General features: G+C 35.4%; 1 protein-coding gene across 9 annotated transcripts in view; it reads right to left on the minus strand.

Annotated features, from left to right (window-relative positions):
- LOC102006032 (ankyrin repeat and KH domain-containing protein 1) overlaps positions 1-27,060 on the minus strand; it is a 124,809-nt gene that overhangs the window by 24,950 nt on the left and 72,799 nt on the right. For 5 of the 9 annotated variants that reach the window (XM_005382032.2, XM_013512892.1, XM_013512890.1 and 2 more), the window contains exons 12-22: positions 24,807-24,934; positions 24,480-24,623; positions 23,552-23,654; positions 13,709-14,464; positions 6,787-6,932; positions 6,351-6,462; positions 5,617-5,762; positions 4,912-5,054; positions 3,079-3,292; positions 2,315-2,490; positions 1,920-2,082 (exon numbers count right to left, since the gene is read on the minus strand). In XM_005382032.2, the coding sequence (XP_005382089.1) occupies positions 1,920-2,082; positions 2,315-2,490; positions 3,079-3,292; positions 4,912-5,054; positions 5,617-5,762; positions 6,351-6,462; positions 6,787-6,932; positions 13,709-14,464; positions 23,552-23,654; positions 24,480-24,623; positions 24,807-24,934 (2,231 nt within the window). Of the gene's footprint in view, positions 1-1,919; positions 2,083-2,314; positions 2,491-3,078; positions 3,293-4,911; positions 5,055-5,616; positions 5,765-6,350; positions 6,463-6,786; positions 6,933-13,708; positions 14,465-23,551; positions 23,655-24,479; positions 24,624-24,806; positions 24,935-27,060 lie in introns of those variants that run through there. The other 4 variants (XM_013512893.1, XM_013512895.1, XM_013512894.1 and 1 more) reach the window with 4 other exon arrangements.

Here is a 27,060-nt window from a genome sequence, read left to right on the forward strand (position 1 = left end):
TGATCTCCTTTACTTGCCTAAATATTAGTAAAATACAACCCAGGAACATGAAATAAGCTTCAGTATAACAAAAAGTATTTTTTAGGTTTCAAAGCATTATTTTAGATCCACCTTACTGAATAAATAAGATGGATCATCAGGGACTAAATAATTTGTATAAGTTCTAAGCACATCTATTTTAATATAGCTAAGCTTGCATAGTTTTCCCTCCCATTAAGGTTCTAAAACATCCTCATAATTACTGATATTTGAAGATAATAGTATATGGTGTATTAACTACTGTTATTCTCCTATTATTGTTATAAATTTATTTTTTCATAAAATAACGAAAGTAAAAAAATAAGAAAAAGAATTACTATGACGGAGACAAAACACGAGAAAAGTGGTTGCAAACCTGCTGTTGTGGAAATACTACACACCTTTATGGGTATGGGCCATACGGGTGTGCACATGAGTAAGTTAAACTGTATGTCATCTGTCTGTCTATCACCTGCCACTGCTATGCTAGCCTTCAGTAACTTTGGTGACCACCTAGTTTCTGTGTCAGGCATTGTGCCATACAACTCAGTAGAAATAGTAGTGAAAGATACAGTCCTCTCATGGATTTCCTATTTGTAAAACAGGGGTAAATAAATGTTTGAATAGTAATTACACACTGGAACAAGGAAAATAAAAATTCAACTACAATGGAGAACTTTTCTTGAGTTGAATATTGGGAAAGAATCTGAGAAGTGACACTTAAAATGGAAGTTAAAGCTGGGCATGGTGGTGCATGCCTGTAATCCCAGCATTCAGGAGGCTGAGGCAGGGGGATCACTGTGAGTTCAAGACCAGCCTAGCCTACAAAGTGAGTTCAAGGCCAGCTTGAACTGCTTAGTGAGACCTTGTCTCAAAAAAGATAGAAAAAAAAAAGCGGGGGAGCTACAGATGAGCAAAGAGGTGAACCAGGTTAAAATACAAAACAAAACAACAAAACAAGGGAAAATATCCTAGGGAAAGAAAACCTGTATGTAAAAACCCTTGAGGCAGTTAAACATTTAGTGCATTCCAGGCCAGTGACTATCCAATGTAGTGAGCAAGGGGGAAGATAAAGTGAATAATTAGTCTGGGCAGTTAACATGAACCACACGTTATACAGAGTTTTGTAGGCCACGTTAAATAGTTTACAGCTTATCATTAATTGCTATGGGAAGACTTTTAAAACTTTTATTAGTACCTGTTTGCTGTACATAATGATTACATTCATGGTAGGGAATTGGTACATGTATATTACACATCTGAAATTCTTCTCCTTTTCCCCTTCCCTCTAACCCCCTTTTTGCCAGCATCAGATTCATTTATTTATCTTGAAATCCTTATAAAGTTAATTATCATAAAGGCTTTTTATTTTTTATTTATTTTTTGTCTTTTTGAGACAGGGTCTCGCTATGCAGTTCAGGCTGTTTTTGAGCTCACTTTGTAGCCCAGGCTGGCCTTGGACTTGCAATGATCTTCCTGTCTCAGCCTCCTGAGCACTAGGATTATAGGTGTATACCACCACAACAGGCTAGGCTTCTTAAAATATAGCAGACAAATGGGCATTAATAGGAGGTGTAAGTTTTTATGAAAGTTTACTCTTTTCCCCTCTCCTCAGGTAGAGAAAATATCCATCTGCATATACTAGCTTTTCTTAAATCTCATGTTTTATGTACAGAAATATAAAACTAGTTAAGACACCAAGTGATTCAACAACAAAGTTGTCTACAGTAAACTACCACATAGCTCTTAGGGTTAGCCACACACAAAAAAACGGAAAGACAGCAGTGACTGTTGTACAGAAATATATTCAATTTTCTGAGATTAATTTATCTTTCTCACATGGTTTCAACTTAGAATAGTTTTAAAATTACTCAATTTTCTCTCCTCCTATATCAGATTACCTTGCGAAATGCAGACATAAGGGGTGTGATTTTCCGGTTATCTGCGGCATCCACATCAGCACCTGCTTGCACAAGCAACTGTACTACATCAAAATGACCGCCATTGGATGCCAGCCAGAGTGGGGTGTTTCCCTTCTTGTTACGAACATCGATATGGGCTCCCCTATAAACAAAGCATGTAAATAGATTGTTTCCTATAAGAAAAGGCCAACATTTTCTTGTTTTCTCTATCATCTTCTATTATCTTGTTTAAAAAATGCAAATAACTTATACTTTAAAATGTCAATAAAGTAGAACAGTTTTATTTACTTTAAAGATTTGAAACATGAAAGGAACCACAGGAAATTCTCTCTGTCTGCATATATGTATCTGTATATGTATAGAATATTGCTTACCTGTTAATCAGGAGCTCACAAAATTTGTAGTGACCTTTGTCTGCTGCTATTGTTAAAGCAGTATCTCTTGAGGAAGGCACAGGAGGGGCATTGACATCTGCTCCTTTATCAAGGAGAACTCTTCCAACCTCTGCATATCCTCCAGAAGCAGCTTCCATCAAGGGGGTAAGACCAGTCTGTGTAAGCCAATAAATAATAAATTATGCAATTATATTATACAATAGTTCTTTTAAAATCTGTATTAAAAAATAATACACCAAGTTTGATTCCCTGTACCAAAAAAACAAACAAACAAAAAAACCAAAATAATATTACAGTCAAAAGTTGCAGAGCCAGGCATGGTGCTACACACCTATCCTCCCAGTACTCGGGAAGCAGAGGCGGAAGGATTGCCACAAGTTTGAAGCCAGCCTGGGCCACACAGTCAGTTCAGGGCTAACCTGAACTACATAACAAGCCCCTGTCTCAAAATAAAACAAAACAAATAAAAACAAAAAAAGAAAAACTGCAAGCTGCAAAATCAATAAAAAGGCACTTAGGGCTGAGGAAGGAAAGTAGTAAATCTGTTTTCTTCACTGCCCTAAATAAGTCATACATATGCAAGGTGTAAATGACTACTGTATAAAGTAATTCTCCAAACCTACACCGAGTCATCAGTTTTAACTTACAACAATTTAAAACACTATACTCAACTTGAGTTGAAATGCCATGTTCTTTTTACGAGAACTGTTTCTGAAGTAGCTGATAAATTATAAAATGCTTACCTTTGCCCTATGTTCAACATTGGCTTTGCGGTCCAGAAGCAAACTCACTACCTCTGCTCGGCCCTGGAAACAGGCCAGGGTGAGGGCTGTGTTCCGATTGGTCTCTATCTGAGCATTAATGTCTGAACCCATATCAAGCAGCAGTTTCACTGCAGGAACGTGTCCATTCATCGCAGCCAACATCAGGGGAGAAATACCTAGTTTACTCCCAGTCCTAAGGAGAGAAAGATGCTCAGAAAATTAAAATAATATGTTATTTATGTTTTTAAAAAAGCATTTGAGACAAAAATGTTTCATTGAAGAGAAACATCTTAGGACTGATGAGTAATTTTATTTGTTTAGACCAATAAGGAATAGGAAAATCTTACAATTTAAATATAATTCGTACTTAGTATATACAATGAAGTACTTTGTGTAATGTGACCTCTTTAAAAGAAGCCACATCCAGAGAGTTCATGAACAAAAACCAAATTGCACGTGAAACACTTGAAAGAATCAACAACTGGGATCTCATCCTACTGAAAAGTTTCTGCACATCTAAAGAAATCACCAGCAGAGTAAACAGAAAACCCAAACTTGAAAAAAATTTTAGCTGATTGTTCCTCCGACAAAGGGCTTCTAGCTAGAACATATAAAAAATGAAAAAATATCAGCCCTCCCCAAATTCAAAGACCCAATCCAAAAATGGGCAGCTGAGATGAATACACACTTCTCAGACAAGGAGATACAAACGGCAAATAAATATATGAGAAAATGTTCAACATCATTAGTCATTCGAGAAATGCAAATTAAAACAACACTGAGATTCCACCTTACCCTAGTAAGAATGGCTAGCATTAAGAAATCAACCAATAACAAATGCTGGCGAGGCTCTGGAGAAATAGGAACCATTCTCCACTGCTGGTGGGAATGCAGACTGGCAAAACCACTGTGTAAATCAGTTTGGAGATTCCTCTGAAAACTAGGTCTAGAGGTCCCATTCAACCCAGCTATCCCCCTGCTGGGTATTTTCCTAGAAGACCTAAAAACATCATATCACAGCGATATATGTGCACCTATGTTCATAGCAGCACAATGTGTAATTGCTAAAATGTGGAAGCAACCCAAATGTCCATCCACCGAGGATTAGATAAGAAAATTGTGGTACTTTTATATAATGGAATATTACTCAGCTATAAAGAAAGATAAATTCTTTTATAGGTAAATGGTCACAACTGGAGACCATACTCATAAGTGAAATAAATCAGACATACATGTGCAAGCACCACACTGTTTCACTACTGTAAAACCTGAAAGAGTTAATTTAAACTAGGAGGTATGACAGACATTGTGAAATGACAGGAAAACACTCAAGGGTAAAGGGCAATTGGGATGTGGGAAAAGAGAAGGGAAAGAAGGAGAAATTTTGTATGTATGTATATAAAGGATAGTTAACATAATTGTTCTACTGTCTTCTATTTCTTTGCTGAAAGAAACTGTCAGTGAGTCCTTGATTGATCAATATTGCATGTCTCTATCTGTATTCATGAGAAACGACTTTGAAGATATCAATATGTAATACAACAAGCATTGTTAATTTCCTACCACTTTGTTTGTAACTCTGTATTGTCTGTACTGTTCTTTTGCTATTTTGTAAAATGTTGTCTGTTAATGTTTTCCTCCTTTTATTTTTAAAATAAAAAAAAAATAAAAGAAGCCACATCACTGAAATAAACTGGGATTATAGGAATGATTTTTTCGAACAATGTTTTTTGTCCAAACATTTTGGGGAAGACACAACTCCAGAGCAATAACTTAGCAGTCATGAATAATGAAATGAACAAACAGTGATACCTTGAATTAATTTCTGCCCCAGCGTTAAGCAGAATCTTAATGATACTGACGTATCCTCCAGATGCAGCTAGGCTCAGGGGTGTATAATCAGACACATTCCTGTGCTCTTTGTTTGCACCTCGAGCCAGCAGCAAGTCTACCACCTGCAAAGTAGGAACACAGAAACCCAGCTCACAGCAAAGGCTCAACTTATAGTGAAGGAAGCACAAAGATACAGGACAGACAACTTCTTTGTCCAAATATGACGGTTTTGTTTTTGACACAGGGCTAGCTATGTAGTTTAAGCTGTCCTTGAACTCACTGTGTTGCACAGGCTGGCCGTGAACACATGACAATCCGCCTGCCTCAGCCTCCCAAGTGCTGGGATTACAGGCGTGAGCCATTGCACCAGGCTGAATATATTTTAGACTGTTGAAGAACAGTATTTCCAACCATTGAAGAATGAATTTAAATTTTCTATGTGTTAGAATTACAGTTCATTCAGCCCCAATAAATGTAAGAGTTTTTATTTACCCTTAAGGGCAAGAAACAGATTCCTTAAAAGTACATTTACTATGCCCACTGAACTGAACAAAAGTATCCTGCTCCTCAGAAAGTATGTGGAACATGTCAAAACACATGCACATTTTCTACATGTCACTAAAATACTAATCAAATGCATTTTTAAAAATAAGCTAAATTTTTACAAAGTGAAAATGAACATACCTCCTGACGTCCACCAGAACATGCCAGTGAAAGTGGAGTATCCTTAGTTCGCTCAGATTGTGCTTCTATATCCCCGCCTTTATCCAAAAGGATCTCAACAACTCCAACATGCCCTGCTGTTGCTGCCAGGATCAGTGGTGTGAAACCTAAATCAGAAATAAAAAAAAGTTTGTGGGTTTTATTTTATTTTAAAGCCACTGCTTTTAATTCTCTGTTATTTTATTAAAAAAAAAAAAAAAACAAACAAACAACGAAACTTCAGGGCAGTAACCAGTAACTTTCTAACATAAAACTGCTCTAAAACTAATTTGTTAATAACAAAAATATATACATACCTGACAAAATGGAAAGGCTAAGTTAACAAAAACTATTAAAGTATAGAGTCACAGTGAACTCTGATGCATTTACATGAACTACCTCATGGTTAAGAAGAGAGGCAGGCATGCTTTTGGTGTGCGTGCATGTGTGTGCGTGTGCACACACATATACTTAACCCAGGTCCTTAAGCATGCTAGGCAAGACCTCTACTTTTGAGGAACACCCTCAACTCTACAACCTTCACTTGTAATTCATATCTAAAATAAATTTTTGGAGAATTATTTGGCTCTGTAGATTAATCAATCTGGATATTGCTTCATCTTATCACTACGACAGGGTAAAAATTACTGATAATAAAAAAGCTACAACTGTTTTCTGATGTAACTACTCAGATTTTATTTGTGATTGACACTTACCTTTTTTGTCTCTGTGCTCAATTTTAGCATCCCGTGCAATAAGTACAGATACAAGTTCTTCATGACCACCAGCACAAGCTAGTGTTAATGCTGTGTCATGATTGCTCTCGGTCTAGAAAAAGAAAATAAAAGTTACTTTTATGGGGTTTTTATTTTGTTTTTTTGAGACATGGTCTCACACGTAGTTTAGCCTGGCCCTGAACTCACTATGTAGCCAAGGCTGGCCTCAAACTCATGGGTGATCCTCCTGGCTCAGCCTCCTAAATGCTGGGATTACGGGTGTGTACCAGCAAGTCTGGCCTAAAACTGTTACTTTTTTGTTATAAAAGTTTTCAATTGAAGAGAAAAATATTCATTCATCACAAATGTATAGTGATAATTTTCATTTTCCAACAAAATTAAAATATGCAAAGTAAGTTTAGAGCAGTCTACTCACATGAGCATCAATGTCAACCGAAGGATACACCAGGGGCATAGATAGGGAAACCATATTGCTTGGAGTCTGTGAACAGGATTCAGGTGTAAGACATTCTGTGGTCTGAGAGGAAGTATTTGAACCAGTGGGCACTCTGCTACTCACAGCTGAAAAACAATATTCATATTGCTAAATTTCATTTTAAAAAGTAAGTGTGTGTGTACATAGAAAAGCACAAAAATCCCAAAATTTTCATAGCAGTAATATACTACAGTGGTTAAATCACAAGCTTTGGAATCAGGAAAACCTATAGCTGGATCCCAGTTCTACCACTGACTTTCTGATTTGAGCAAGTAATCAAACTTGTCTGAACCTCAGTTTTCTTACATGCAGAATGAGGATAACAATAGTACCCAATAGTACCCAGCTTAGAAAGCTGTTGGAAGGGGCTGGGGATTTAGCTCAGCAGCAAAGTGCCTGCCTGGCAAGCACAAGGTTGTGAGTTCGATTCCTGGTACCGGAAAGAAAACAAAACAAAACAAAAGAAAGCTGTTGGAAAGATAACTTGAGATAACGCACATAAAATACCTAACACAGTGCCTGCTATGTAGTGCATATACAATAAACGATAGCTTTTTACATTGTCAGGAGGAGTAATATAGTTTCTAACTATTTTTTAAAAAAGAATTGTATGTCTTCATTTATCTAATAAGATAAAAATATCCTATGGACAATGCAGAATGGAAAAAAAGAGGAAGGGAAGAAGTTAGAATATTTCTTATACAATAGGGAATATGTGTTTTTAATATTCAGTATTTACTTTCAAAATTTGTTAAAATAAATCAATGTTAGGGAGAAACTTTTAAAAAATGAATATTGGGAACTCTACGAACTTAAAAATCTGGTGCTTGAAAAGTTATTGAAAGTTATATCTTTTTTTTGTGTGTGTGTGTGTTTTGTTTTGAGACAGGGTCTCGCTATGCAGTTCAGGTTGGCCTTGAACTCACTTTGTAGCCCAGGCTGGTCTTGCACTTGCAATGATCCTCCTGCCTCAGCCTCCCGAGTACTGGGATTACAGGCATGTGCCACCATGCCCAGCTGAAAGTTTTATCTTCTACATCTCTGAATATTTCTAAAATTTTCTAGGGGATGGAACCTGACCCAGACAGGAGAGAACAGCACCTATCTCAGATGCTGTGACAGTCTGTGAGGCAATGTTATTTAAAGTACTTAACACAGTGTCTGGCACACGATGAATGCTCAGTAAGTGTCATTATCAGGTATTCTATAAGACTCACAGTACTATCACTCACTGTATTAAAAGATGAAAACATTACTATTCATTCAAGAAAAAAAATCAGAAAAAACAATCATTAATAATATAGAAAAAATGAATCCAGTGAAGACAGTAACCTTTTATTTGCACTCAGATTAAAAGTCAATAAGAAATACACAAGACTCAAAGGAAAAGGTGAGCATTTCAAGTGTTGGAAAATGATTTCTCTCTAGCATCTGATATGACTAAATCCCAGTCAAGTATACTGTGCCCCAATGTAAGGATTGTGATATAACTGATCCCGATCAAGGTTCACAAGTATGAATGACTCAGTTTACTAAGATACTAGTTTAAATAACTTAGAAAGTGTAAAATGCCTGGTTGTGTTTCTACATACGCTATCTTCTCCACTCCCCACCAATATATAAAACCATCTTGGTAATACAAATTTCGGTAATTTCAGTCACCATATAAATAACTTAATTCAACTATTCAGTTACAAATAGGAATGATAATCACATATGTTTGTTTCACCTATAAGAACATACATAATGGAAACAAAATTTTAAAAAATTTTGTTATGCAATAAGCACACACTATTCTGTTACACCTCCTCAAAAGAGCTGCTGTGTCTGGTAACTAGCTAAAAAAAAAATACCCCACACTATGCAGATATATAGCACTTTACTAACAGTGGATGGTCTGATAACTTTTATGGTATACCTTAGTAAAGAACTACTTTTCTGTCATCATTTGTTTATTCATATTATCTTTTTTATTATGAAAAGCAGATATTTAAACATTTTTAAATGGATGGTATGCTACGCTGGAATATGATGCAATGAAAGACTTTTATACAGAGTTAATTTTTAAATATACTTTTGTGTATTTAACACCTCTTTTACCAAAAATATGTTGTTACATCAGTTATTGTACATTTTTGTACTACATTATCCTAGAAGCATTTTTTCTCCTTGTAATAATAACAGTCAGAAACACTCCATAGAAAGTAACTTTAATAGAATTAATTACAAATGAAAAGTTATAAAAATAAAATTAGAAAATAGCAAGAGATTTAAAAGGTACATGTGGAATAAAGGTTGCAATTTGAGGAACCAGAACTCTGACATTTTTATAAATCCTAAGATGTAGCCTATGTGGAATGAAATATGTCTGAAAATGACTAAGACAGACCACTACCACAAAGACTGATATATAATTCAAATTAAATTTGTACAGTATTCTACAATGGAGTATAGAAGAACTAGCAATATTATTCTGGCTTTATTTACTTTTTTTATGGTATGGGGTATCAAATCCATAGGTGCTTTACCACTGATCTACATCCCTAGTCTTATTTTATTTTTTATTTTGACACAGGGTCTAAGTTTCACGGGCTGGCCTCAAACTTGTGATGATCTTGTCTCAGTCCCTGCACTAGCTGGGAATACAGGTATGTACCAACACACCCAGATTAACTTGATCTATGAAGTTGAAGAAAAAGTTTTATAAGTGTATGGAAGATAGTAAATCTCATTTAAAAATTTTTTATTACCAGGGGTACATACGATACGTTGTGCGGTTTTTAGAAGAAATTTAATTGGTATACTCTGTTCTATACAACAACTTTAAAGTTTCATTTAAATAAAAGGCTAAAAATAAAATACTCGAATTAATTAGAGGATTTTTTTTGAGAGGAGAGAAAAAGGCTTGGTATGTATTTTAGGATGGCCTCAAACTCAAGGCAATCCTCCTGCCTCAGCTTCCTGAGTGTTGGGATTACAAGGCATGTGCCACCATGCCCTGCTATGTAATGCAAATACTCTCAAAATAGTAGAATTTTATAATTACTTTTTATTCTTTTTTAAAAATTTGATTATTTTTTTATTCTTAAGCCTACATTGACAACTGCAGGGTTACTTAAACCAACATTTTGTTAAAACTGAAATTTGGCAGATGGGGATATAGCTCATTGGCATAAGTGCCTGCCTGGCAAGCACAAGGTCGTGAGTTCGATCTCCGGCACAGCAAAGAAAACCTGAAATTTGTTTTAAGAGAGCATATTAGGGTGTCAGCAGTAACAAGGCACTAAAAAGTCATAAAACTTAATAGGCAAGCACTCTACCACTGAGCTACAGCCGTATTTTTTTTTTAATTTTTAAAAAAATTTTTAGCACTAGGGAGTGAACTCAAGGCCATCACATTGAACTACACCCTCAGCCCTTTTTTAAAAAAAATTTATTTTGAGACAGTGTTTCACTAAATTGCCCAGGCTGAGATTCAGCCTAAAGCCTCCTGTCTCACTCTCCTGTACAGCTGGGGTTATAGGCATATGCCATCATACCTGGATAGATCTAAGATTTTTAAATGTGGCTGAACTGAGTTTGAATCTTGGCAATTACTAGCAAGCCTAAGCTTTTTTAAATAGAAAAGTAGATGGGAAAAGGACCTATTTTTAAGATAATTACTAATAGCCTGTGAGAGAATGTAACATAAAGCATTTAGGATGGATCTTGGTCCATAAATGCTCAATAAATGTAAAGAAATTGCTAATAGTCGATATTTAACCAATTTTCTTTATATGTTAAGAATGAAATTTTTCTAGAACTGCCCAATGGTCGAAACTATTTTCTGCTTCTTTAAATCACTTTAAATTTCTAGATATATGAACTTTTGCAACGATGGTAATTAGTAAAAGTCCAACACTCTCTTTCAGAAGAAAACAAGTTGAGAAACCATGTTCCTTAATCAAGAAAAATAAAATAAAATAAAAAAATATATATATATATGTATTATTTAGGCCTATATCAAGCATGACATCTGTAAGACTATATATTAGAAGGCTAAGTTAGCTAATCAAGACATGACACGAATTATGTATTTAAGCAACTCATCATGAAAAATATTTCAAAGCTAGAACAGTAAAATTTATTGCTACTATATATATTCTCTAAAGTAAAATTTTAACATAAAGATTATTCTTTCCTTTATGAAATAAGAAGAATGAAAATTAATTTAATTTAGGTAAAATTAATGGTATCTGTGACCTGCTCTATTCTCTTATCAATATAGTAGTGTATTTTATAATTGCTGAATAGGTCTTATTCTTTTCTAATTTATCTTCAACTGAGAAAATTAAGAGAAACTTAGATTTGGAAAAAATAATTATTTTAAATTTTAAGTGAGATAAATCATCTTGAACAAATTCAATTATTGCCATGTATTGCAAACATAACTTTCATAAAGATCGAGATTTTTTTAGATGAAATTAATTTTTAAACTTATTTGGCTGATTTAAATGTTAAAACTCTTCAATGAGAGAATACTGTACAATGTGGTATTAATGTTTAACGTAAATTTTATTAATTCATATTAACATTGCATATAATTTCAAAAATTTCCTAAGCTCATTTTTTAAAGTTTCATGAGACGAGATCGGGCACATTCAGGCTAGTATGGCCGTAGACCTAAAGTTTCATGAGAACTTTGAAAAAGACCATTACCATTTAACAAATACTTCAGTGAGATAAACACTTCCTATAAAAGTCATCTGTAAGTATTTCCATAAAGTTTAATACTACAAATTCCCTTTTCATCTATTTCTAAAGGCTTGTATTGGGGAGTGAACCCAGGGACTTGCACAGGCAACGCAAGTGTTCTACCACTTAGCTATGATCCTAGGCCTTTATTTATTTATTTTCCCTAGGCCTTTTTATTTTTACTTTTTAAATTGAGATAGGGAGCAGGGCATAGTGGCTCACGCCTGTAATCCCAGCACTCAAAAGGCTAAGGCAGGAGGATTGTTGCAAGTTCAAGGCCAGCGTGGGCTACAAAGTGAGCTCCAAGGCCAGCCTGAACTGCACAGTGAGACCCGGTCTCAAAAAGACAAAAAATAAAAAAATTTTTTCAAGACAGGGTCTTTTATGATCCTCCTACTTCAGACTCTTGAGCTGCCTCTACTTTATTTTATTTATTTATTTATTTTTTTTTTTTTTTTTTTGTACTGGGAATCGAACTCACAACCTTGTGCTTGCCAGGCAGGCGCTGTGCCACTGAGCTATATCCCTGGCCCTTTTTAAATTTTTTTAAAGAAGGTTCTGTTTGGATAAGACAGGTTTCATAACTACAAACTGAGTAACTAATTAGGAACATAATGCTAGTTACAGAACTGTAAGTCTTAAATATGTCATTCCCAGGTCACTAGTTTGATCATTATTATTCACAATCATACTTTACATTCCATTATCCGTTTACCCAGATTATGAACTAGAACTATAAATGAACTACAAGAGTTTATCCAGTTTTTAATAACTTTCAATGCTAATAGTACAAAGTTTGAGTTAAATGGCTGCATGCTGAGAAATACAAAAATCCAAATTAAACAATAAAGAGCCTAACTCTTTAAAACATCCCCAACATTTTAATATTCTTTAAGCCAATCAAAACATTCCTCTACACAGCTCTCCCTATTACATATGAGAGGATCCTCAAAGGCAATATCACAATTCTGTAACCAACGTAAGTTATTATACACATGCCCAATAAACTTTCTGATTTAAGTAATCTTATTCCACATTTTAAAAGATTTCAGTAATGATTAGGAAGACTAAAAAGGCTCACAAAAGAAAAAGGAAACTGGGACAGCATAATCAGGATGGGGAGAGAGTATGACATGAGGGTACAGACAACAGTAAGGAAAAATGTTGCAATCAAGAGACAGAGGACTGGCCTGCCTTTGAATATCACTCCAGCTACATCTTAGTTCTTGGTCTTCATCCACTGTCAACAGCCATTCTGGCTGCATTTCTGAACTGGGCTCTCATGGAGGTGATACATTCACCAGCCATCTTTAGGAAGGTAAATGATTAATTGCACTGTTTTCTCACTGCTGCAAGGACAATGAAAGGGAAAGTAAACGTGTGCACCTCATTTCATATCTAGTTGTAATTTTCCACACAACAATAAACAAGAACATATATTTTGTTAGGGCTTTTTTTCTCTTTCTCTTATTCTGTGTGTGTGTGTGTGTGTGTGTGTGTGTGTGTGTGTGTGCATGGGTATGCACGCACATGTGTAGAGCTATTTGTATGTTTGGTGTGTCTGTATGCTTTCACCAAGGTTTCGTGTAAAAATTCCAATCTCTAAATGATGATAATTTAAAATTAATCTTCTAACCACAAATATTCTAACATGGAATGCTTAGTTTTCTCTGAATATTCCATTTAGTTAAAAATAATTAAACTGGTCTGGTAAAAAGCAGTGTGATATAAAATTACGATTTCCAAACATGAAAGTCACCAGCAGGAAAATTTTATGTATAGTCGTACACGGATACTTCTAAAACCTATAAAGAAATTGTACTTTGCGAGTTCCTACCCAAGACACAATATAGGGCGGATTTTATATTAAAGGTCTAAAATTAAAGACTATGGCAACTTTATTTTTTTGTCTTCAAAATAAGATTAAAAAAAGGTAGAAACATATTTTTATGGTTTAGTGCCATTGAGTTCAGTTGAATTCACTTCCAAAATAGCTCAAGAAATGAGTAATTTTACAAAAATAGTTCTAAAGTGGAAAAGTACAAAGTCTGTGTTTTTGGAAGGGTGTGTAAAGAAGTTGATCACACAGATTAAAGAGAAATTAATACAGATATATTTCTTAACCCACCTGCTATCAGGTCATCAAGAGTGTCGGTAAGCGTCTGTGCTGGAGTTGCAACCATTAGTCCATCTGGTTCTGGAACTAAAAGCCCCTGATCATGTCCAGTAATAGCAATGTGAGGCTGTCCTACAATTTGCTGATTACCTGATACTCTCTGCAGGTCAACAGAATTTGTCCCATTAGAACCTAAGTCACTGGAAAAGTTACACTGTGGAGGTGATAAAGGCTGGACTGGGACAAAATCAATTTGTTCTGCCGATGGTGAAGACTGCTGTTCATCATCATCATTATCTTTAAATAACATTGTGTCAACCTGAGGTAACTCTGAAAAGTGATCCTCTGGAAGACTAGCGTCTCCTTCCCCTTCTGGGAAGACTCCTCTGTGAGAGCACTGCTGGTTTGGAGACACTGCGTCTTTCTGACCTTTGGTTTCCAAGTATTCTTTGGTAAATTGCTGTTGTGTTTTCATCTGCAACTGCCTTTCCACTTTCTGCAGTTCTTTCAGTATTTTCTTCTTCTTCTGGACTTGCTCTTCTCTGTTCTTTTTAAGTTCTTCTATCTTATCTTTGTTCAGAGGTTCACCTTGAATTAACTCCAAAGACTTAAGCTGTGCCTTTTCAATAGCACTAATTCTTTGTCCCAGTTCATTCAGCTTGCCTTCAGTCTCCTCTACTATGCACTCCAAAGGCTGGTATGGGTGAAAAGGTGGCAGTAGGTCCTGATCTGCTACCTGCAGGGAACTGGACTTCTGCTTGGATGTACCTAAGCACACGAAAAATGTTTGAAAAAGTGCCATGCTGTAAAAAAGCACCCCTCCCTCACACACATGGACCGCCCTCCCCAAACCATTATAAGTAATGTCACAGAATGAATTTTCAGAGTCACACCAGTGTTAGGTAAATTAAAGCCTCTACTATTTCATTTATTTCACACAGCATAAACTGTGATGTTGCCGATAAAGTACGTGAATTTTTCCAACAACTACTCTTTAGGGTAGGAGGATTTTGGAAATTAAGGCAAGGGTACGGAGAAAAGAAAAACAGAAAAGAATCTCAAACTTTTTGCTGATTAGACTGGACTTTTTAAAGAACATCAAATCTAATACAAAATCAAAATATAGTTGAGGATAACATTAATGTTCATGCTAGCTTCATGGCCCACTAAGAACAATTATTCTTTTAGCAGTAACTGTGAAACTAAAGGAACCCAAATTAAGGATCAAAGTAGGGAAAATAACTTTTTAAATTGTCAAAATATTTCTCTTGTATTAAAATATAATGTGAAATTAGTATATTACCTTTCTAAAATTCTTGATTAAATAAGTCACTTGTATACCTGAACACTATATTAAATTTGTATCTCAAGGATAACAAAGTTCAGCAAGAGAAACAATGACTGTTCTTAGTAGAGAGTCAGAGTTTCCATACAGGAATACTCAGACTGACAGTGCATATTAAATAAAAAGGAAATATATATTATTTTAAGGTGTTAATTATATTTAAGGTATCCGTTCATAGAAAATCAGCTGAAAAATTGTTATCAATATTCACTGTCCTATGATCTGGACATGAAATGGAAGAAATACACTTTTTAAAATACAACTCTGAAGCAAATTCAAGGCGTGTCATGCTGAGGAGAAACCAGGGACTACTGAGTAACAAGAAGGACAAAGTACTGACGCATCTACCACAGGGATGAGACTCAGGAACATCACATAGAGTGAAAGAAGGCAGGCACAAATGGCTTCCACACAGTGCAACTCCATTTACATCTCCATAGAGAAAAGGGAAATCCACAGAGACCAAAAGAGTTAACTGCCTTGGGTTACAAGTAGTGAGAATGAAGCTCCACTGCAAATAGATACAAGAGGTCTTTCTGGGGTGATGGAACTGCTCTAAATCTAGATGATGGTGATAGTCGCACAACTGGGTAAATTTACTAACTCATTACATTGTATATTTAAAATGAGTTAGTAGTATGATATGTAAATTAAAAGAATTGGGTAAAACAACAGTTACCTATTCTTTTGGGTTGCAGTTTACATGAATACTGTGGGTAATTTAAGAATCTTAAAAATAAAATCATCTAATATACTGAAAATGATTTTCAAATTTAAGGAAAGTTAGATGTTACAATGTTTAGATGTTACAATGCTTTAAATGTTACAATGCTTTAAATGCCTTAGATGTTACAATGCTCTAAAGAGGGTGAAATAAGCATTAAACATATATACATAAGCAAGTAAGTAAGAGATCCGTCTCCCTGTTTGCTAGAATTGGAGATTTCAACAGTGCAGGTAGTTCATACATGCAAAATATTTTATTATTGACTGAAAGAAACTAAGTTTTCCCCCTAGAAAGTTCTTTACCAAGATAAGAAAACTTCAATTCCAATATGATTACAGTTATTTTCACAGACTTTTTCCTTAAAAGTAAACTTCAGCAAAGTGTATTGTTTATATTCAATTATATATATATTTCTACCTAGGCAAAGTGGTGAGGAAAGACTATTATTTCAGAGCAAAAGCCACTAGATTTGCAAGAGAAATTTCTCACTACCACCACAGGCCTTATAGGAACCCATGTTTTCACTTATTAAAGTGCTTAATAATCATCGCTTCTCGGCCTTTTGGCTAAGATCAAGTGAAAAGTGTTTAATAATCAACAGGGAAGAAATGGGAAATAACAACAGGTTAAAATGTAACAAATAACAATATCTAAGTCCATTGGCACAGCAAGGATGTATCTTGTAATAAATGCAATGACCTTAGAAAAATAAATTCAGAAGTTCTGCAAGATTGGATTCTCCTTTACATGTTCTTTAATTTCAAAGTATCCTTGTATAGCTGCTATGTAATTATAATTAGGATTAATATTAACCAGACTAGTAACTGTATTATGACCACGTGGGACATTCACAGATTTAAATCCTTACAAATAGTAAGATGACCTAAAATAAAATCAGAATTTCGAGGACATTAATACACAGAAACGATGCTGTCTATTGTTCACAAACACTGTGCCAGCAGCTAGAAGCACAAGGTCACTGAGAGCAACTTATCTAACTGAATGAAAAGACTACAGACCAGGGGGCTGGGGATTTAGCTCAGTGGCACAGCACCTGCCTGGCAAGCATAAGGTTGTGAGTTCTATTCCCGGTACCAGAAAAAAACAAAACAAAACAAAAAAAGACTACAGACCAGAGTATACAGGGAATATAGCAGAGTGGAAGCAATGCACAGAAAGTTCTCCTCAAATAGTTAGTCAGTGGTTGAGTGCCTGTAACAAGGGAGTTAGCAGAATCGCCTCAATACACATCAAAGCTCTAACACAAGGCCTAACATCAAAAATAAGCCAGACTGGAAAAATCAGATAATGTCATCTACTTAATCCTAGAAGCTGTAGCAACACCAATTCCTGAGTAAAGCAATGGTGTCACAAGGGTTCATTTAACAACAAAAATGTTCAATAGGTAGTATTACTAGATACCAGAAAATAAGATATCCATCTCTTGTCAGACACAATTACATAAATCTATTTATTGGTGACGCCCTAAGGTACAGTTTAGCTATGGCTTTGGTAGGGGTGCTGGGGACTGCACCCATAGAATGTGGGTGAGTATGTAAGGCAGGCATTCTACCACTAAGCTATACCCCAACCCCATAAAGTACAATTTAAAAATATAAAGTCACCATTTTGTTTTTTAAAATTTGGTTTCTATATTACTTTTTTTGTTGTTGCTGTTTGCCTCACACTTTTTCTCCAATTAAGAAAATGAGAGAGCCAGGCATGGTGGTGCACGCCTGTAATCCCAGGACTCGAGAGGCTGAGGCAGGAGGACCATTGTGAGTTCGAGGCCAGCCTGGGTTACAAAGTGAGTTCAAGGCCAGCCTGAACTGCACTTTTGAGACCCTGTCTCAAAGACAAAAAAAAAAAAAAAAAAAAAATGAGAAAGTTTTCAGTAGAGACCATGATACAGAGTGAGGGAACTGAGTGAATATATATTTACTATTTCATTTATTATTGAAGTGAGCTTAGTCCTATCATTTTTGGGTCTAATTAATGAGTATACTGTGCAATAGAAAAATGTGGCAAAGGAAAAAATACATTATCTACAGATGAATGCAGACTTGTTTTTATGTTTCCTTATGTGATTTTGTCTAATCGACTTCAAAACCTTAAACTGTAGTTCCCTTGACTCTTATACTATCACACAGCACCCTATATTTTTGTTTTGTTTTTCATTTTATTTTTTTGAGACAGGGTCTCGCTATGCAATTTAGGCTGGCCTTGAACCCACTACAGAGCCCAGGCTGGTCTCGAACTCTTGAGAATCCTCCTGCCTCAGCCTTCCAAGTGCTGGGATTACAGGCATGTGCCACCACACCTGGCCTCTGGCCCTATATTTATGAGCAGCATTCTCAAATGGGTCTTATATAGTAAATACGGTTGATGAAGTAGAATTGAAAATAACATAAATGCAATGTGTAGTACAGTACATATATTACCTATAGAATCGGTTTTTTGTTAAGCTGATGTATGTTGTGCTTTGGGTTTAAATATACAGTTTTGGTCAAAGTAAAAACTTAAAACCAGTGGGCTGGAAATGCCTAATTTTTCCTTTATGTCTAAATACTTGCCTCAAAAATCCCCAAACTGGGTGTGTTATACATTTTTAACATTTTAACCAAGAGTGTCCAAAGACATATCATTTGTGTTCCACATGCTATCAGATTCCCTTGACCCTTCTTCTGTTACTCAGAACAATTAAATGTAAAAAAGATATTATTAAATTTGGGCATATGTTAAATTCATACAAGCATGGCTATGTAAAAACACCTGACTAGAGATTAGAAAAATTTACAGAGGAACATTCGTTCAGTGTATATATAATTTTTCTATATAATTCTAATGATTTGATATAAAAACATTATCTCTACTTCATAGCAGTATATTAATTTAGTTTTTACTTTACACTTATACTTGTTTTCAGTGTTTCTCAACACTGTGTAATTTTTTGTTTTTTTAAACATCCTCTTTAATTACAATGTGTCTCTTAACAATTCAAAAAATTTTCTTCTGCCCTTAGAATAATCTATGTTCTAATTAGTTTATCCAACAAATATACCAGCTTCTAGTATAAGCAAGGCATACAGCAATGAGCTTCTAGTATAAACAAGGCATACAGCGATGAGCAGCATAAACCCTGCCCCTGAGGAGCTTACAGTCTAAAAGGGAAGATAATAGATAATATCCTAACAAAATTCTCACACAGATTTGTGTGTGTGTGTGTGTGTGTGTGTGTGTGTGTGTGTGTGATAGAGAGAGAGAGAGAGAGAGAGAGAGAGAGAGAGAGAGACAGACGGACAGAGAGACAGACAGAGAGGGAGAGATAGAGAGACTGGGGATTGAACCCAGGGCTTCTGCATTGAGCTACATTCCCAGTCTTTTAAAATTTTTCCATTTTGAGACAAGGTCTCCCTAAAGTGCCCAAGCTGGGCTCTAATTTGCAATGTTCCTCCCTTTACCTCCCAGAGTGCTAGGATTACAAGTGTGTGGCACCATGCCCAGCTTCTTACACAGACTTATAAAAGTACACTACAAGGATTTATCACAGCATTGTCCATGGTGGTAAGAAATTAATGGCAATCTGGTACCATCACTGGAAAAAGAACAGGTAAAAAAAGCAGGATATACAGTAAAGGATATAAGGTAAAGTGCAGCACTGCAGGGATAAACAGTTTAGAGGAAGACACATGGATAGAACTTAAAAAGTGTTCAGTGAAAAAAAAATGGGATCTATAGCACCGCATGGTTTATATTAAGAACACACATCAAGTCATAAACACTTTCTAAGAACTTATAAGAACAAAGAATCTGTGTATCAAACGCATTAGAGTGACTGCCCATGGGGCAAGCAGGGAAATACGAAGAGAAATAAGAACAAATACTGTAAAACAGAGAGAAACATTAGGAATGGGGGCGCGGAGGGGATGAACATGAGTGAAAGAGCCAGAAGGAAACTCCAATAAAGTAACATACCGCAGAAGCTCAGAGAAAAGAAATTACTTCTAAAGAGGGCTTGAAGTACACACAAAAGATATGTTTTATCCTGAGTTATTTTTGCTTTTGTGCTACTGGGGTTAAACCCAGGGCCTTGTGCATGGTGGGCAAGTGCTCTGCCTCTGAGCTGTATTCCTATCCCAACATCATTTTAAGTGTTTTGAGCAGATTAATTCTATGTTACACAATTTGCAGAAGATCTATATGAATCTTCTGTAGAACCAAATATGTACAGCAAATAAATTAGATACACAAAGTGTCTATAATCAACAAATATATTTATAAGATTGACTTTGGAAAGTCAAAAGGTTTTCAGCCAGGCATGATGCTGCACACCTGTAATCCCAGCACTCGGGAGGCTGAGGCAGGAGGATTGTTGCGAGTTGAGACCAGCCTGGGCTACAAAGTGAGCTCAAGGCCAGCCTGAACTGCAAGGCGGGCCCCTGTCTCAAAAAAAAAAAAAAAAAAAAAAAAAAAGAAAGTCAAAAAGTTTTATTTTTATATTCTTTTCCATCTGGAAATTTATAATTATAGTTAATAAAGTTAAATAATGCTAGAAAGCTGTGTCTGTCATTCTCAATTTCATATTTTGGTCATAGAGATGATACTGAGGCACCTCTTAGATGCCATCAAGAAGCTTAAATCCTTGAAAACCAACAGCAGATCAATGAGATTAGCTGTCTAAATGAGGGAGTATATAAACGCAGATGGGTAGAGCCTAGAAATGGAACACATGGGGCATGAAAGAATATCTGAAGCCACGCATGGTGCTCCATGCCTATAATCCCAACTATTTGGGAGGCTTGAGTCTAGTGTGGACAACTTAGTGAAATTTCATCTCAAAAGGGGGAAAAAAAGAAAAAAAAAAGGATATCTGAGTAGAATATATATCAAACACCTGGGTAAAATTTAAGGATATGAATATATTTCAAAAGGATGGGAATATAAATAAAAATATTTATTAAAACTAGACAGGAGTTAAAATGTTACAATAACTTGAAAGGATGATTGTTAGAAAGAGACTCCTAGAGAGTAAGACCTGGGTACTTCATCCATCTCTAATCACATACGCTACATAGAATATATAGATTTAAAAGAAAAACAAAAAGGTCAAACATCAAGTTCATACTCAAAACTTTTCTAGAGATATAAAGAGAAACTTTAAGGAAAAAAAGCAGCTTTCAGGACAAAAAATAGTACTGCACCTTAGTTTAAGATAGGCTTTTCTGACTATCCTCATAAATCAGTAAGTACTTTTATGCCATCAACTGATGTAACATGCATTTTATGCTGTGCGTAACACAATGCATTAACACATTCTGATCCTGTAGCACTGGTAGGTAGCTAACAACAGGAAGTACACAGTTACAAACATTAATTTTTTCCCTTCCCTAAGAATTTAATAAAATGATAGTTTCCTTAGAAGGTTAGTTCATTTTTATACTATTTAGTAAATAATAAAATATCAAAACAGAGAAATAAGTAGTATATATATAAGGTACTTCATTCAGTAAGCAAAAATGTAATTCAATATCGACTTAAAAATCACTAAGCCAGGGATGGTGGTGAACACCTGTAACTCCAGCACTCTAGACGCTGAGGCAGGAGGATCATTGCAAGTTCGAGACCTGCTACAAAGTGAGCTCAAGGCCAGCCTGAATTGCAGAGGGGGACCCTGTCTCAAAAAACCAAAAACAAACAAAAAAATTACTAATATTTGAGTTTATTTACATACTAAATCGAAGATTAAAATGTTTTCTTTCCTCTCTGCACACATTCTATGTAGCTTGTCTCTTATTTTGTTAATCAATTAATTAGAAAAGAATTTTTGGCAATACTGTACTGGGAACTGAACCCAGGGCTTTCACACTGAGCCATATCCTCAGCTCTTCTTTATCTTTTATTATGAGACAGGATGTTGCTGAATCATCCAGGTTGGGCTTGAACTCACAATCCTTCTGTCTCAGCCTCCCAGAGTGATGAGATTACAGGCATGTGCCACCATGCCAACTTGTATTAATTTTTTTTCTATTTTTTGGTACTGGGAATTGAACTCAGGACCTTGTACTTGCCAGACAGGCACTTGTGTCACTGAGCTATATCCCTGACCCTTGTATTAATTTTTTTTAAAGTGATTTTTCATTTAGTACTGAATTTTCCCAGCCAATGTTACTATAGTCCTCTATAGGATTTTACCAAACAAAAGACAACAACGAAGAACAAAACAAAACAAAAAAACCCAAAAAGAGAAATTTTAAATATTTTACTAAAGGCTGTTAGCCGGTTATCATGCTTAGATTCCTAAACTCGCTTTTCAATTGTTAACATTACAATCAGCAAAAAAGCTGGGCATAGTGGCATACCCCTATGGTTCTAGCACTTGGGAGGCTGATGCAGGAGGACTGCTTGAACCCAGAACTTCTAGGCCAGCACAGGCAACATAGAAAGACTCTATCTTAAGAAAAAAGAAAAGAGAAAAGAAGGAAAAGTTTGAATAGGGGGTGACAGGGAAAACTGCTAGAATCAGCTTGAATCAAAGAGACTACAAATTGTGTGTGGTGGTGCACACATATAATTCCAGTATTCAGGAGGCTGAGGCAGGATAATTGTGACAAGTTCAAAGCCAGCCTGGGCTACACAGTGAAATCAAGCCCAGCCTGACTATATAGCAAGATCCTGCCTAAAAAGAGAGGGAGAGAGAGAGAGAGAGAGACAGACAGAGAGAGAGAGAGAGAGAGAGAGAGAGAGAGAGACAGAGAGAGAGAGAGAGAGAAACTACAGATATTTCATCTCTGAAATACATTACAGATATTCACCCTTAAAATTAATCTTTGGTGAAGGCCCTCACCACTTTAAATTACATAAGGTGACATAATTTGAAAATAGCTTCTGTTTGCGCCTAACCATAGTAATAGATATTCACATACATTTACATATCTCATTGTGATTTCAGTAATCCAGAATTTGATAATCATAAAAATTCATAAATTTTTTGGTATGTTCATAAATACTTTAGGTTAGTTTTTTTGTGGGGGAGGGATGCTAGGAAATGGAACCCAGAGCCTTGTGCAGTTAGGCAAATGCTATACCACTGAGCTATACCCCCAGTCCTTACATAGTTTTAAAGACTCCTACAAATTACCTATTTTCTTTACTTTAGAGAACTCAGATATTACAACAATGCATGATTATCCATTGAAGGCACTTTGTATCTACAGATGAAAAGACAGCAGAAAATAAACAAAGCTCATAAACTCTAGCCCTTTACATAGTTTATACTTTAATAGTCATTTGGGTCCTATTTATATACATTTTGATAGTTATTTGTCCAGGTCCACATATTGACAGATGTTAACTCACTATACTCCAGTATTACATAAATGAAACTGAATGTAATTCTGAAACTTCTCACTCATTTATTGAATTGATCCTATAAAGATTTAATTATATAGCATACATACATTTCGTTCTTATTATGCTACTGTTTGGTTTAAGAAGTGGAAAATCACTGCCTGATACAATTTTCTACTTTAATATAATTAAAAACTTGGTTTGTTTTAAGCATTTTCATCTGTGCCAGTTGAAAACTACATCTAACAGTATACTAACAAAAAAAACCTAAGTTATTTTTTCTAGCATTTATGTCTTTAGTTTGCAAAAGTATCTGCATGTCAGAATTATCTATCTCAACTATAGCTACATAGTAACTGTGAACTATTAAACTATAGTTTTAGATTTTTAATTAGGTGGAAAAACCAATTTCAAGGCAAACAATTCAACAACTAACCTTTCTGTACTCCTACAAGGGCAGGGGAGTACTCCTGTGAAGTCCTGTCAGGCTCCTGGGGAGGCACAACCATGGCAAGTGTATGCATTGGTACACGTGGAACCTAAAAAGTCAACTCAGAAAAAAAATCATCTCAGATCAAAGACTAACACAAAGTCCATAAATAAAACCGAGATACTGGTTTAGATTTTCTTTTTTTTTTTTGGTTTTTCTCCGGTACCAGGAACCGAACTCACGACCTTGCGCTTGCCAGGCAGGCGCTTTTTGCTGCTGAGCTAAATCCCCAGCCCTAGATTTTCTTTATATACCACCAAATTCACTTTATTTCCTAAAGCTTGAAAAAAAAAAGGCTGTGCCAAAGAACAATTTCTGAGATATTAATTGAGAGACTGAGACAATCTACAAGTAGTAAATGATTTAAACCAAGTAAAATTAATATTACCCTCTTCCTAAAAAGAAAGCCTTGTTCATATCAGTTAAAACTAAAAACCTAGTTGTGGTAAGAAAACAATTTGGAATACTTATGTTTGATAGTTTTTGTTTTGTTTTGTTTTTTGAGACAGGGTCTTGCTATGCAGTTCAGGTTGGCCTTGAGCTCACTTTGTAGCCCAGGCTGATCGTAAACTCACAACAGTCCTCCTACCTCAGCCTCCCAAGTGCTGGGATTACAGGCATATGCCACCACGCCCGGCTAAAAAAACTACTATCTTCAGTAAATAAAGACAAAAAATTTCAAAAAAAAAAAAAAAAAGAGACAAAAAATTTCCATGTGGCTGTAAAAATAAATTTTAAAGAATTTAGGATCATGACTATCTCACTATGTTATAGAAAATGGAAACAATACCACTTTGCTTAAAAATAATTTTCAACAAAAACTTTCAAATCACTTTGAAGAATATTTTTATTTACAAACTCCATTTTACCTTACCTGAGATTGATCTTGAGAAGGTGGGGTAAGTTGAGATATATCTGTGGTAGGAACTGACAGTACATTATTTGGATAATCCAACAGATAAGAAACAACATTAGTATGGCCACCCTTCGCAGCTTCAATAAGCATTGTTGAACCATCCTGAGAAAGAATTAATACCATAATCAATTCTTTGGAAATCTCTTTTTATAAACTGATTGAAATATATTTTTTTCTTAAACATTTCATATAAATCAAATTTCATGTAAAGAGTATAAACACTAAGAGATCAAACATTTTCAAAGTAATGGATATTATTTATTTACTTATATTTAAGTAGAATACCTTGAGTCGATGAGTGGGATCAGCTCCATGAGCCAAGAGCAGCTCGACAACTGCCAGGTGGCCTCCTGCACATGCGAGGGATACCACCGTATGATCATTGTTAGCTGTAGCCCTATTCACATTGGCACCTTTAAAGAAACACAGTAATCTTAGCAAAGGTTGAAATCAATACAGTTCACAGACAATATTTAAAGCTTTTTTGGGAAGTATAACATAGACACAAAAAGGTGTAAAAATCGTGTATAGTTCACAAAATTTTCACAAAGTGAATACACCTGAGTAACCAGCACCCAGCTCGAGAAGCAGAACATGATCCACGTACCAGAAGCCGTCTCATGCTCCCTCTTGGTCACTACCGACCCCCACCAGTGGTAACTACTACACTGAATTCCAAATTGGTTTAGTTTTTAAGTTTTATATGAATGGAATCATACAATGCACTCTTTTGTGTCTGACTTCTTTCACTGAGTATTATATTTGTGAGATTAATCCATATTGTTGCACATAGCTGTAGTTTGTTCATTCAATATCACTTTTTAAGTGGAAATCTAGAAGACTAAGATTAATAAATACACACAAGTTAATATAAGCATCAAAAAAATACCTGTTTATGTAACTCTCAGAATGTTTCTAGATAGTTTAGATATATGTCTAGAAAGTGGTAATATAGCCAGGTTTCAAAATAGAAACAAAATAGATTTTTAAAAACTAACATTTAAGGAAAGTACAGAGCCAGGCTTGGTGGCACACACTTGTAATTCCAGTACTCAGGGGACTGAGGCAGGAGGATCATTATGAGTTGAGGCCAGCCTGGATCATTATGAGTGAGTTCAAGGCCAGTCTGAACTACATAACCAGACTCTGTCTCAAACCATTCCCTGCCAAAAGAGAGAAATATAATTCTTCGTACTGTGTAATTTAAAAATCAGAGAGGGCCTGCAATATAATTCAGCGGCACAAGCGCCTGCATGGCAAGTGTAAGTTCGATTCCCAGTACAAAAAAAAAAATGAGACAGAGTCAGGTGTGGTGGTGCACACCTATAATTCCAGCATTTGAGGCAGGAGGATTGCTGTGAGCTCGAGGCTAGCTTAGACTACACAGTAAGATCTTGTTTCAAAAAACAAAATAAAAAAATCAGACAGATCTAGATATGGAGAGAAAACAAGATTATCCAAATATGTTATTTCAAAGACTAGTAAGTTTGCCATAGTTTTGTATAATGACCTGACGTTTAAGTGCAAAATTTTTTCTTAGCTTTTTTTTTTTTTTTTTTTGGGTGGTAGTACAGGGGCCTTCACAATGAGCTACAACCCCAGCCTTTTTTTTAGTTTTAAACAGGGTCTCACTAAATTGTGATCCTTCTGTCTCAGCTTCCCAGAGTACTGAGATTACAGGTCACCATGCCTGGTGTTAACCTCTTTTTTGATAAATTTTTTTTGATCCCTGAAAAAAGGAACTAATTTTTTAGTTCAGCTACCATATAGAGAACCAAAAGGTCTCAACTAGAATATTAACACTATCCAAATATTCTTTTCTTTTCTTCAATTCCAGACTTATTTTATATAAGAGAAAAATAAGCTGAGCCAAGAACTTACAGTCACTTCACTAGCCAGTATGTAAAACTACTAACTCATTTAATTTTTCAGGATATACATCTAACTGAATGTAATCCCAAGTTGCATAAAAGTATCTTTTGGGAAAAATAAGACACAGCAATGTAGAGTCTTACATTAGTAACATGAGATTATTTTTAAAATTGCTAACAAATTTAGATTGTGGGACTGTTTAGCAGTTTGTATGACCTAGAAAAACTAAAATCGGCAATCAGTGTGTTCCTATTCCTGACAAGCCTGATCATTTCCCTAGTAGGGCTGTTACTGGGTATGACTAGGCATTCTTTTTAGTAAAGAATCACATGAGAACTCCAAAATTATTCAGCTTTACATTATTTCTGTGTGGTTGAGGTAAATGGCTTTTACAGACTATGTTATAGAACATTATGTTGAGGTACCCCTTATTTGGCAGCAGAAGTGTAATATGAAGAAAATAAACCTAGTTTTAGCCAATTAAACAGGAACATTTCAAGTGAGGAAATCTTACATTACATTTTTAGTCACAAAATATTCTATTTAACTGTAAATGCAACATTTTAATTTCAATAATATGACATCCCCTGACTGGGTCTTCCTTGCACTTTAGCATTCTATCCCAAGATCTTCCATCAGATATATCTGAGTATCACTGATACCATAC

The sequence above is a fragment of the Chinchilla lanigera genome, unplaced genomic scaffold (assembly GCF_000276665.1).
Source record: "Chinchilla lanigera isolate Chin_1 unplaced genomic scaffold, ChiLan1.0 scaffold00017, whole genome shotgun sequence".
NCBI lineage: Eukaryota > Metazoa > Chordata > Mammalia > Rodentia > Chinchillidae > Chinchilla > Chinchilla lanigera.